The following is a 12,403-nucleotide window of genomic DNA, read 5'->3' as shown; positions in this document are numbered from 1 at the left end:
GGAAAGCAGTTGGGGACGCCCAAAATCGGCTTTCGATTATGACGATTTGGGCGACCCTGGGAGAAGGACGCTCATCTTCCGATTTGTGTCAAAAGATGGGCATCCTTCTCTTTCGAAAATGAGCCTGTTAGGGTTCCTTTTACTACACTGCAGTAAGCGCTAGTGTGCGCTTACCGTGGCTTACTGTGGTTTACCGCGGGAAGCGCTCAGGCATCCTGTGGTAAGTTTGAGATCTGCAATGGCAAACTGTGCACTAAAAATATGTTAAAAATTGTCTCCACAGAGGGGATCTGTTGGTGGACGGAGAGTGGGCATTTCTGCCCTGCTCAGTTGGCGCAACGTTACCGTGTGCTAACTGATTAGTGCAGGACTAAATCATAAGCCCTTACCGGCCACAGAATAGGCGTTAGTAAGTGCACTCACGCTAATCTTTGTTAATTGCTGTGTACTAATGGCAAAATTAGCACATGGCCGTTATTAGGAAAATGGAAAATTGGCCATTTTTCTGGCTGCGGTAAAAATGGCCTTATTGCACAGGAAAGACCTGTTGTGTAAGGGCACACGCTAAGGCTGCTTTACCGCAGCTCGGTAAAAGGTACTGTTACATTCATACTTTATATGCGGACAATTAATACCTGCTCTTCAGCAGGCGTAATATCCACACTTTCAATATTATATGCTAGTGTTTTATAAATCAAATCTAATCTTTAATTTATATTCCATTAAATGCATTCTGAGCTCAAACTGGATTCCAAAAGATTAAGGGGTCCCTTTACTAAGCTGTTGTAAAAAGTGGCCTTAGCATTACATTACCACAGCTGTAAAATGGCATTAAAAAATATTACTGCGGGAGCTCTTACTGCCACCCATTAGGTAGGCAGTAAGGGCTCATGCAGTAGTCCTGTGCTAACCAGTCAGTGCGTGCTAATGTTGATGTGCTATTTAGTGCACAAATACCCACTCAAAAAAATTTTTTTTAGTACACGGGGCTAGATTCTTTATATCGTGCTGAGATTTCCGTGTGGAAATCAAAGTGTGTTCTATAAAGTACGCTTTCATTTAGTTTATGTTATAGAATACGCTGAGTGCTGCTCCGCACGACTAAATTTAGTTGCAGTCAATTACACCAACTAAAACCTGGTGTAAATCACGATGCCCAAATTAGGTATGGAGCGGGTGTATTCAATAACAATGCACATAGATTTTAGAAATGCCCGTGAGCAGTGGCGATCCTAGGTCGGCTACCACCCGGGTCGGATCGCCACTGCGCACCCCCCCCCCCCGGGTGCAGTGGCGTCCATCCCTCCAGGGTGCCTTGGCTGCTGGAGGGTGCAGAGAGCAGCCGTGCGCCTGTCGGCTCCACTGACTCCACTGCTTCCTCTGCCCCGGAACAGGAAGTAACCTGTTCCGGGGCAGAGGGAGCAGGGAACCAGCGGAGCCGACAGGTGCGCAGCTGCTCTCTGCACCCTCCAGCAGCGTGCACCCGAGGCGGACCGTCCCGCCCTTGCTACGCCACTGCCCATGACCCACCCATTCCATGCCCATAACCACGCCCACTTTTCAACTAGGTGACAGAATTTATGCGCACCTTGTTACAGAATACGTGTAGCAAGTTGTGCACATAAATTCTAATTAATGCCAATTAGTGCTGACAATTGCTTGTTAACATCCAGTTATCAGCGCTGATTAGCTTGTTATCCACTTACGTTATTTGCATTGTTATGGGATATGCTTTCATTTTTGCGAGTGTGATATACAGAATCTGGTGGACAGCACACGCATGTGTGGTAGTTACTGTAGGATGCCTGAGCACATTTTGCCGTTTGCTATTGTAAGCTGTGCTAGGCCCATGTTAGCACCTAATGCAGCTTAGTAGAAGGGCCCTTAATTTAGCCATAGATAAGGTTCACAATATTTGTCAATACAATTATTTCCAAGATCTCACAATACATAATAGAATTACGTTTTAAAATAGAGCTGTCTAACAAGGGAAAAAAGATATATATATATATATATATATATATATATATATATATATATATATATATATATATATATATATATATATAATCATCTTCCAAAATTAGGTTCAATGAATTCAATTGGTTGTACTAAGCCTATAAGCATTTACTAAAACAACCTTTATAATCAATTGTAAATCTTTATTTATATCACATTACTCAAATATTTCACATTATTGTTCAGTGCATAAACATTAAAAATCCACTTACATAAACCACCTCATTCCAACATTCATCCACAAACATACTATTGTGCAAAATTACAAAATATCAGAATACAAAATTAGTACTAAATTAATAACATTCCACAGAATACGTCATCAAGAACCGCTATAACAATCACTTATTCCGCTGTTCTACTCCTTCTATCGAGTAGAGTCCTTTTGATGGATCTCTCCTCTCATTAGTTGATAATATAAGTTCCAATAGGGTTATCAGTTCTATAACCACGTGTCCATGATCTAACTCCGTATACTTTAGTGGAATATGATTGCAGTACTCGATATATGTATACTTCCTTTGTTCTTATAAATCAGAAGTCATTCAGTCTAATCTTCAATATCCTTGATACCACTGGAGTAAAAGGAACTATACTGCCACTAAAATAAAACCAAGAGATGAACACTGATTTATATTCCTCTAGCCTGCCTGAGGTATTCGTTGTCTAACGCCGAAACACGGCCCGTGTCGGGTCATCAGTAAAGAAGTTCACGTGTCCCAGTCTTAAAGGCCCAGTGTTGCTTTTTTCTGTATGCTTGTTGTGTATGCTGTTGTACCCTCTCTATTTGTGCTGAACGCCTCTACAGTATAATGTAAGCCACATTGAGCCTGGAAATAGATGGAAAAATGTGGGATACAAATGTAATAAAAAAATAAAAAATAACTAAAGATTATTTGATAACAGAAATATAGGCACTTATGTGCCTTTTTAAAATAGGCAGTGAGAACCAGCTGTAACATTACTCAAATTCACATGCACAATTTTACACCTGTTCTGAAGATGGAATAAATATGTGCATGTATTCTGTATATGTCTGCATATTTTGTAAAATATGCCTATCCATAGTCTGAGTACTGTGACAAGCAAGCGAGTGTTGCTTATTGCTGCAGTAAAGAAAAATTAGGCACACTGTACTATTACCTACCTTAGGGGGTCTTTTACAAAGGTGCAGTATCGTTTTTGCGCAGACTAAAAGCTATAGACGCCCATAGGAATATATGGGCATCCCTAGCATTTAGCGCACACTAAAAATGCTAGCACACCTTTATAAAAGGACCAGGGGCCTAGCCAGACACCCAATTTTGGGTGGGCCTGGGCCCAAAATGGGTGGGCAGAAGAACTCTGCCCTATCCCACAAGTGTTTTGGTCTCTCCCTCTCTCACCTGCATGCCATATGGTCTTTCAAACACCCCCATCCCCCGCATATGCAGATTTTCACCAGCAGTGAGCAGCAACTAATGCGCACTGCTCATGTTAGCCCCACAGCCTTCCCTCTGAAGCAACATCCTGTTTCTGCATAGGTGGGAATACATCAGAGGGAAGGTTGTGTGGTCAGTGTGAACAGTATGTGTCAGTTGCTGCTCGCTGCAGGCGAAGATCTGGTATTTACAAGTTGTTAGGAGTTTTTGGCTGGTGGGGCTTGGGGATCCCTGCCAGCCATATCATAGTTATGCTGCTACTGGGTGGGCTTGAGTTCAAAGTGGGTAGGCCTGGGCCCACCCGGGCCCACCCTTGGCTACGCCACTGAAAAGGACCACTTAGCCCTTTATAAAGGTGAACTAGAGACTCCCTTTTGGGTGAACTACATGTCCCAGAAAGCAAAGCAGAGGAGCTGAGGCAGACTTAGGGAGGGGCTGAGTATTCAGCAGTACTCCCAGCTAATGATGATTAGTAGCGGTTAAAACCAGTTGCTGTGCTGGCAGAGAGAAGGAAGATAGAAAGCCTTATATCCCTGAGAAGCTAGCAGGGAGAGAGAGTGGAGGTACTCCCTGGTTTTACCTAGAAAAGCCTAGAAAAGGGGAACGGTCCTCAGGGGTAGACAAGCTTGGAAGGGGGAAAAGTTCCCTTAGGGCTCAAAAGATTAAAGGGTTTAATGTTTTGGAAGGCTGATATGGAAAATGGGGACATAGAATTCCTTGTGTGGAGTTCTTGTGCAACTGATATTGTATGAGGTATCCCAAATGCCTGAAATCAAAGGTGGTAGGAATACTGTTCAGGGAAGGGTTGAAAGGTAGGCTTTGGGGACAGCTGAGATGTGGCTTCAAAGCAGGGGTGTCTAACCTCTGCAGGTCTGGTTTTCAGAATTTCCACAATGAATATTCATGAGATCTGTTTGCCTACAATGGAGGCAGTGCATGCAAATAGATCTCATGCATATCCATTGGGGAAAATCTGACTGGACTGCAGACCCTCAAGGACCGAGGTTGGACACCCCTGCTTGAAAGGTTTGTTGAAGTTCCTCTTTTTTTGTAATCTGCCCTTTAGCTTTGAGTACAAATCCTACCAGAGAGTGGGGGAGGGGAGATCCTGTATACTGACCAGGCAGGCTGAAAGGAAAATACAGATGGAACTGTATGGATTGAGGATGTAGGCCTGGAAAGTGATATAGAGATATAGAGGAACCCTGTCTAGTATAAATTGAATAGAAGTACATTTTTCCTTTGTTTATCTGATCTTAGCCTTCTAAACTATTGGCCTGTGTTTAGTATGCTTCTTGAGAGGCTACGGGCAGGGCTAGCGGTTTGAGAAGTCTCTACCTATACAACCAATGGATGGCACTCCAGAGAGGTTGAAGACCCGAGTGGAAGCATAAGTGCCCCTTCTCGGTCATAATACACATACTGTACTTGTGAATTTTGGATGTGTTTATTTTTTATGCACATACACCTGAGGGAGGTGGTGCAGATGAAAACAGTAATGGAATTAAAAAATGCATAGGTTAAACACAAAGGAATCCTGTATAGAAGGCGTGGAACGAAACAAACTTAGTGGTGATTAGATGGCAAACACCAGTAATTGGGATGCAAAGCCAGTGTTGAGCAGACTTCTACAGTCTGTGCCCTGATCTTGGCTAGACAATAGCTGGAGAACAAGGCCAGTGCTGGACAGACGTCTATGGTTTGTGCTCTGAAAATGGCAAGGACAAATAAATAAATTTATTTATTTATTATTTACCGCCTTTTTGAAGGAATTCACTCAAGACAGTGTACAATAAGAAAACAATCAAACATGAGCAATAGACAATTACAGCAATAAAATATTCAAATATAAATACAAAGTATGGTATAGTATACTATCAGGCTCATTTTTGAAAGAGATGGACGTCCATCTTTCGACATAAATTGGAACATGGACTTCCATCTCCCAGGGACATCCAAATCGGTATAATCAAAACCCGATTTTGAACGTCTCCAACTGCAGTCTGTCAAAAGGACATCCAGATCTCAAGGGAGCATACCAGGGGTGTGTTCAAGGTGGGACTTGGGCGTTCCGAAGACATGGACGTCTTTCAGCGATAATGGAACAAAACAAAGATGTCCAAGACTAAAACTTAGATGTTTTGAACTAGACCTGTTTTTATAACAAATAATTGCAGTGGGAATTGAACCCACTTCCCTAGGATCAAGGTCTGCTGTACTGACCACTAGGCTACTCCTCTACTCCACACAAGAGGTGCCCCAAATGATCACTGGAGGGACTCAGGGATCACCTCTCCTTCGCCAAATCACAAAACATTTTTCCAAACAGCACTTTCAAAAGGAAAAGATAGACTTTTTTTTTTTTTTGTAGAAAATGACCTTTCCTGTTCTGATTTTGGACGTTTTACAAAAAACTTAGATGTCATATCCAAGAATGCCCTTTCTGTATTTGACTTGCCCAAAGTCTCAAGGAGTAGCAGTGGGAATTGAACCCATGTTGCCAAGATCAAAGCCTGCTGCACTAACCATTAAGCCACTCCTCCTCTGTTTTGGACATCTTCCATTTGTTCGAAAATGGACCAAAAACAAGATCGTCCAGATCATAGGACCTCTTTGGTATTTTCAAAATGAAAGATGGACGTCCATCTTTTTTCAAAAATACGCTTTTCCCCGCCCCAGGATTTGGACGTTTTACAAAGATGTCCAAATCCAAACATAGACGTTTCTTTCGAAAATGCCCCTTTATATCAAGTATAATCACATCATACCTTATGCTTTGAGTTTATCTTGTTAGATAGACTGGATGGACAGTACAGGTCTTTATCTGCCATCTTCTACTATGTTATGTTACGTTACACCTCCATAAAGTTGTATCAGAGCCTTTTATGCAAGTAAAACAGTCTTCAGACTTGGAATACACTTTATAAATTACAGCCCACTTGGCCATTTTCATCATTGGAAAGGATGTTTTCCAATTCATATTTTTTCTGCGTTAACTAGCACTTCATTGAAGTTGCTGTGACTGGCTGAATATACAAAACCTCTGTTAACCAACGTTCTGCTAGCTAGAGAAGAGGATGGGAGGGATGGGATTAACAGAGTTGGAGAGCTTTCCCTGCATAGAAGGAACAAGATGGGGCAAGGGTTAAGCTTTGTGTCTACCATATAGAGGTCAATTCTATAAAGGGCCCTGTAAGTTAAGCGCCAAGATGCCAAACAGCACTAATTCTACAATGGCATCTGGGCACCCATTCTGTTATGCCCTCTTACACCATGGCAATAGCAGGCATGTCTAAATATTGGCGTGTAAATGCCAACTTGTGCTAACATTCTATAACAGAATGCATAATACAACACAAATGCAGCACTTTTGCGTGTAATTTTCAGTAACTTACCCATTCCCACATATATGCCGCCTTGCATTTATGCACCAAGTGAGTTAGGGATGAATGAAATAATGTCCCCACCTCCACAATTCATCAACAGATGGCAACACTGATGTGCTACTTGTGTTCACTTGTTCTTTGAAATCTTTTCCTTCACCTCAGTTGGTGAGAAGTATCTGCACAAAGATGCTGTTGTACTATTGCTTGTGAAATGGAAGCTGCGGACAACTGAAGAGCAACATTAGAGAGATTTCTAGCCATATTTGAGGAGGTTTTCAGTTGGTAACACTTGGGGATCCCTGCCAGCTACAGCAAAAGTGCACTGCTGCTGGGTGGGCCTTAGCCAAAGGTAGGTGGACCCCTGTCCACTCATGGCTATGCCACTGTGCTCAAGGCCATGAAAATAAAAAACAAACCAAAACAATTTAACCTCCACTGGAATGGACAGAATGCAGAAAGACTGAAATCCAGACTTGCAGCCACACCCCTGTTACCTGCAAATGATCTTTGTACCTGAAATTAGATCATTAAAAAAAAAGGCATGTACAAGATTCACTTAGACTAATGTACTGTAGCCACAAATAGAACTACATATTTTACATTAAAGAGGGATCAATGTCAAGAATTTAGGGATGTGGACGTTGGGATGGATTTACAGTTTGTTTTGGAATGACAACAAAATTGTTGGGTACCTGATGAGTTTTCCGATTGCATTGCTCTGCTAAAGCTGTTGGGTCATTTTCTTGTTTAGCTTGGCTGGAGCAGATATTTTACCCGACTGAGGTTCTAATTTCTCACATGCCATTCTTTAGGCATTGCAGGGAAGGTTTCTATAGATGCCAACGGAGACAGATATGGGGATTTCTCTGTGATTGCAATGACTGATCCAGGAAGAGGAACTCAAGAGGTAAGGAAATAAACTGTTCTTTATTTTTAAGTTTTATAATAATAATAGTAGTAATGATAATTAGTATGGTTAAAATAGAATTGTGTCCAGAAAATGTCAATTCATTTGCAGAAAGTACTGCTAGATTAATTTATGCAAAATTCAAAAACTTCTGTCCAGTCATGGGAGAAAACCAATTAGGAGGGACTTCTGTAACAGGGCACTTGCATTTAGGTGGCGGAATAGCATGGATAGTGACCCTGTTCTATAAGGACACATGTGCACCCCAGTGTCCTTAGTGTAAACCTGACAGTGCACCAAAATGGTGTCATGCACATTTATGACAGGTCTATGGCTCATGGAAATGATCAAGCCTCAATGCGACATTTACGCATGCAACTACCAGCATTCTGTTAATTGCCTGCATAAATGTAAACCCAGTCCCATGCTCCTCCCCTGTGAACTTGAACACATAATTACAGAATGGTGATTAGGCACAATGCTGACATTTACACAGGAAAATGTATACTTACCCACATGGATGGTAGCATTCTATAAATTTAAGTGACCTTGTGAGGGAGTGAGTAATGTAGGGGCAGGAAACACTTCCTCATTGATGCAGTTCAGCCCCCTTTTGGCAGATGGTGCTAGTCTGCCGAGGTGGAAGCTAAAGCTGACTCAGTTCAGCCACCTAGCAGCAGATGGCGCTAGGCTGCAGATGCTGAGCCTGGGTCAGAGGGGCGGGGCTTTGGCCAGGAGGGACCTAAAAGCCCTCAGGCAGTACAGATCAGAGAGGCCCCGATACAGAAGTCCCAAGCAAGGTTGCCAGGTCTGCGGTTTTCCCGCCCAATTGGGCAGCTTTCCGCGGCCCGTTGCGGGAAATTGGGCGGCTTTTAAAAAGCCACGTTGTGGTGATTGGGCGGTTTTCTTGGGCTTCTATTGGTCCAATTTGGTCCAATAGAAGCCCCGCAGAGGCTGGGTTAACGATGTCAGGGGCGGGGTTAGTGACGTTGGTGGCTACGTCAGGGGCGGGGTTAGTGACATCGGCGCTACGTCGAGGGCGGGGTTGATGACATTGGGGGTACGTCGGGGGCTGGGTTGATGACGTCGGGGGCGGGGTTTAACTTTGTGTGGGTTTTGGGCTTGTTTGTGTGGGGAAAATTTTTTCAACCCGGCAACCCTGGTCCCAAGAAGAAAGAGAGAGTAGGAGGCCCCAATACAGAGGATCCATGTAGAAAGAGTGAGCAGGAGGCCCAGATACAGAGGCTCACAGAGAAGAAGGAGTTGAAGCCCCAGGGTATGATTTAGGAATTGTGACCTGGCTGAGGTAAGCTGCTTTTGTTTGGAACTGACAAGGCTTGCTCTGAGGCTTGGCTGGAGCCAGACCCTAGTAGTTGGAGAAGAATTGAGAAAGACTGCTTATTGAATTGCCAGAGGTGTTTTCCCTGTATTCCTGGCCCTGTGCTGTTAACAGGCCTCAGGATTCAAGTAAATAAACACTTGTTTCAGTTATGTCCCCTTTGTTTGTCTGTATTTTATAAGGACTCCATACCTTGCCTTTTATAAAATGTGAATTCTACCTACTGCAAATCCATAACAGGAGAAATCAAAAGGAAGAATCACAGTGTAACAGGTAGGGGGGGATGGGCCTGGGTCCACCTGCCTGAAGTCCACTGCACCCACTAAAACTGTTCCAGGGACCTGTATACTGCTGCGATGGACCTGAGTATGACATTTGAGGCTGGCATAGAGGCTGGCAAAAAAAGTTTTTTAAGTGGTTTTTTTGAGGGTGGGAGGGAGTTAGTGACCACTGGGGGAGTCAGGGGAGGTGATCCCCGATTCCTTCCGGTGGTCATCTGGACAGTTCAGGCACTTTTTTGGGACTTGGACCTGAAAAAAAAGGGACCAAATAAAGGGGACCAAATTCTCGCCAGGGATGCTCTTCTTTTTTCCATTATCAGCCGAGGGCGCCCATCTCTTAACCATGCCCCGGCATGCCCCTGTCCCGCCTTCGCTACCCTTCTGACACGCCTCCGGGAACTTTGGCTGTCCCGGTGATGGAAAGCAGTTGGGGACGCCCAAAATCGGCTTTCGATTATGCTGATTCTTGCGCCCCTGAGAGAAGGACGCCCATCTCCCGATTTGTGTCAGAAGATGGGCGCCCTTCTCTTTCGAAAATGAGCTGGTTAGGCACCTACACACGTACAATGTGCATCAAATTAAACTACCGCCTGGCTACCATGTGTCCTGGGTGGTATTTGTAATTTCTAAGTGCGTCCAAAACATGCAGCAGAAAATAATTTATATTTTCTACCATGTGGTGCTAATTGGGCAGTAATCTGCAGTGAACGCACATTAACGATTACTACTACTACTACTTAACACTTCTAAAGCGCTACTAGGGTTACGCAGTGCTGTACAGTTTAACAAAGAAGGACAGTCCCTGCTCAAAGGAGCTTACAATCTAATGGACAAAATGTGCAGTCAAACAAATTGGGGCAGTCTAGATTTCCTGAATAGAGTTATAATGGCTAGGTGCCGAAGGCGACATTGAAGAGGTGGGCTTTGAGCAAGGATTTGAAGATGGGCAGGGAGGGGGCTTGGCATATGGGCTCAGGAAGTTTATTCCAAGCATAGGGAGAGGAGAGGCAGAAAGGGCGGAGCCTGGAATTGTCAGTGGTGGAGAAGGGTACAGAGAGGAGGGATTTGTCCTGTGAGCGGAGGTTTCGGTTAGGAGCGTAAGGGGAGATAAGGGTAGAGAGGTAATTAGGGGCTGCAGATTGAGTGCATTTGTAGGTTAGTAGGAGAAGTTTGAACTGTATGCGGTACCTGATCGGAAGCCAGTGAAGTGACTTGAGGAGAGGGGTGATATGAGCATATCGGTCCAGGCGGAAGATAAGACGTGCATAGAGTTCTGAACGGATTGAAGGGGGGATAGATGGCTAAGTGGCTAAGTGGGAGGCCAGCGAGGAGTAGGTTGCAGTAATCAAGGCCGCCCGGTTAACATGTGAGACCTTACTGCTAAGTCACTGGGCGGTGGTATGGTCTCAGGCCCAAAGTAGATGCGCGCTGGTTTGTATTTTGCCACACATCCATTTTCAGAAAAAGAAAGGCCTTTTTTGCAGGCATGCTGAAAAATGGACCTGCGTGCGACCAATACACACGTCTACACCAGCGCAGGCCATTTTTCAGCGCACCTTAGTAAAAGGGCCCCAAAGTTAGGACTGTTTCTTCACTGGTAAAAGAAGCTTGTTCCAGATTGCAACAATGCCAATACCTTTTTACACTGAACACTCTTAAAAGATGGAAATATTAACAGATAGGAATCTTTTGACCTGGAAACTTTTTCTGACTGAAGGAAATCGAAGACCATTTTTGCTTTTGTAAGTGAAAGTTGGGTTTGTGCCCTTGTGGTCACTAATCAGTAATCTACGTTAATGCCTCACTATTCTTGTGGTACCTGGAACCTAAGGGGGTCTTTTACTAAGCCACGGTAGCATTTTTAATGTGAGCTAATGATTAGCACATGCTAAATGCTAGAGACGCCCAGTAAGGTTGTCAGAGAGGGGGAAGGAAGGTACACCTTCTTGACTGCGGGGTGCAGAACAAGGGGGAGGGAGTTGTCTAGCTGATTGGGTGGATGTCAGAAGATGTGGCAGATAAGGGGCTAATTGATGAGCTGTGTCATTGCACTAGCCCCTTTGTGCTCCCCTAGGACACATGGAGAGGCATTTTCGAACGGGGACGGCCATCTCTAAGGGCGCCCAACTCTAAGTGTTACAAGAAATAATTTATACTTGGGGAAATTGCTCCAGAGCGCTTGCTAATATTTATATTTTAAGAACAGGCACTGTATTTATAAGTTTTAGGATATATATATATTTATATATATTGAATTTATCCTCCACCACTTACCTATAAGGTAAGAAATTATGTTTTTGTGTTTTACATTAACCTGTACTGCATAAGATTTAGGAACTTGTGCTCAAACCATGGCACTAAGCTTTTAAAGCGACCATACTACCAGAACATAAAAAGAGAGAGACCATTTAATTAGCTCTAGAAAGGTTTATTTACAATACAGGTTTCAGTAATTGCAGCGAGAGGTAGTTCTTACAGAGAATCTGTGCTTTAAAACAAGGCAACTGTCGCGCCCCGTACCTGCGCCGCCTTGCCCGCTGGGAGGTCCCTCTCCGCGAGCAGGGGAGAGCGGAGTATCGCTGGCTATGGGCGGCGTGGGCGAAGAGTTGTACCCGCCTCCTGGGCTATGCCGGTTCGCCGCTTCAGCGCGGTGGCGGCCGGAGAGCGCCGGCGCTGCCAAAATGGCCGGCGCTCTCTTACTTGCAAGGCTCTTCCGGGTGCAGGACCTGGGAACAGAGGAAACGCCCATTCAGGGTCCGGATTGGCTGGTCGCGGCTAGTCTCCGCCCTCTCTCTGAGACCAGCCTATCCGGAGCCCTGGGGCTGGTTGTGGGCCCCTCCTTTTCGTCAGCTGTTGAGTGTTCTCCAGATGGAGGGGGCTATTTAAAGGCAGTCACTGACAGTGTTCATTGCTTCGGCTTCGACTTGTGGATCCCTGAGTGTTGTGTTTTGGAGTGCCTTCCGTTTGCCTTGATTCCCTGATTGAACCTGCACCTCTGATTGAACCTGGACTTTGCTTTTGCCTGCCGCCTGCCTTTGAACCTCTGATTG

At 44.4% G+C, this 12,403-nt stretch overlaps 1 protein-coding gene across 3 annotated transcripts in view; it reads left to right on the top strand.

Annotated features, from left to right (window-relative positions):
* Window positions 1-12,403, top strand: part of NPR3 (natriuretic peptide receptor 3) — a 165,093-nt gene that overhangs the window by 129,807 nt on the left and 22,883 nt on the right. For all 3 annotated transcript variants that reach the window (XR_003940972.1, XM_030193008.1, XM_030193007.1), the window contains exon 5: window positions 7,639-7,733. Coding sequence is in view for 2 of the 3 variants with exons in the window: in XM_030193008.1 (XP_030048868.1) it covers window positions 7,639-7,733 (95 nt within the window). In the remaining variant the exon portion in view is untranslated. The remainder of the gene's footprint in view (window positions 1-7,638; window positions 7,734-12,403) is intronic.

The sequence above is a fragment of the Microcaecilia unicolor genome, chromosome 2 (assembly GCF_901765095.1).
Source record: "Microcaecilia unicolor chromosome 2, aMicUni1.1, whole genome shotgun sequence".
Taxonomy (NCBI): domain Eukaryota; kingdom Metazoa; phylum Chordata; class Amphibia; order Gymnophiona; family Siphonopidae; genus Microcaecilia; species Microcaecilia unicolor.
This window is presented reverse-complemented; position numbering and strand designations above follow the sequence as displayed.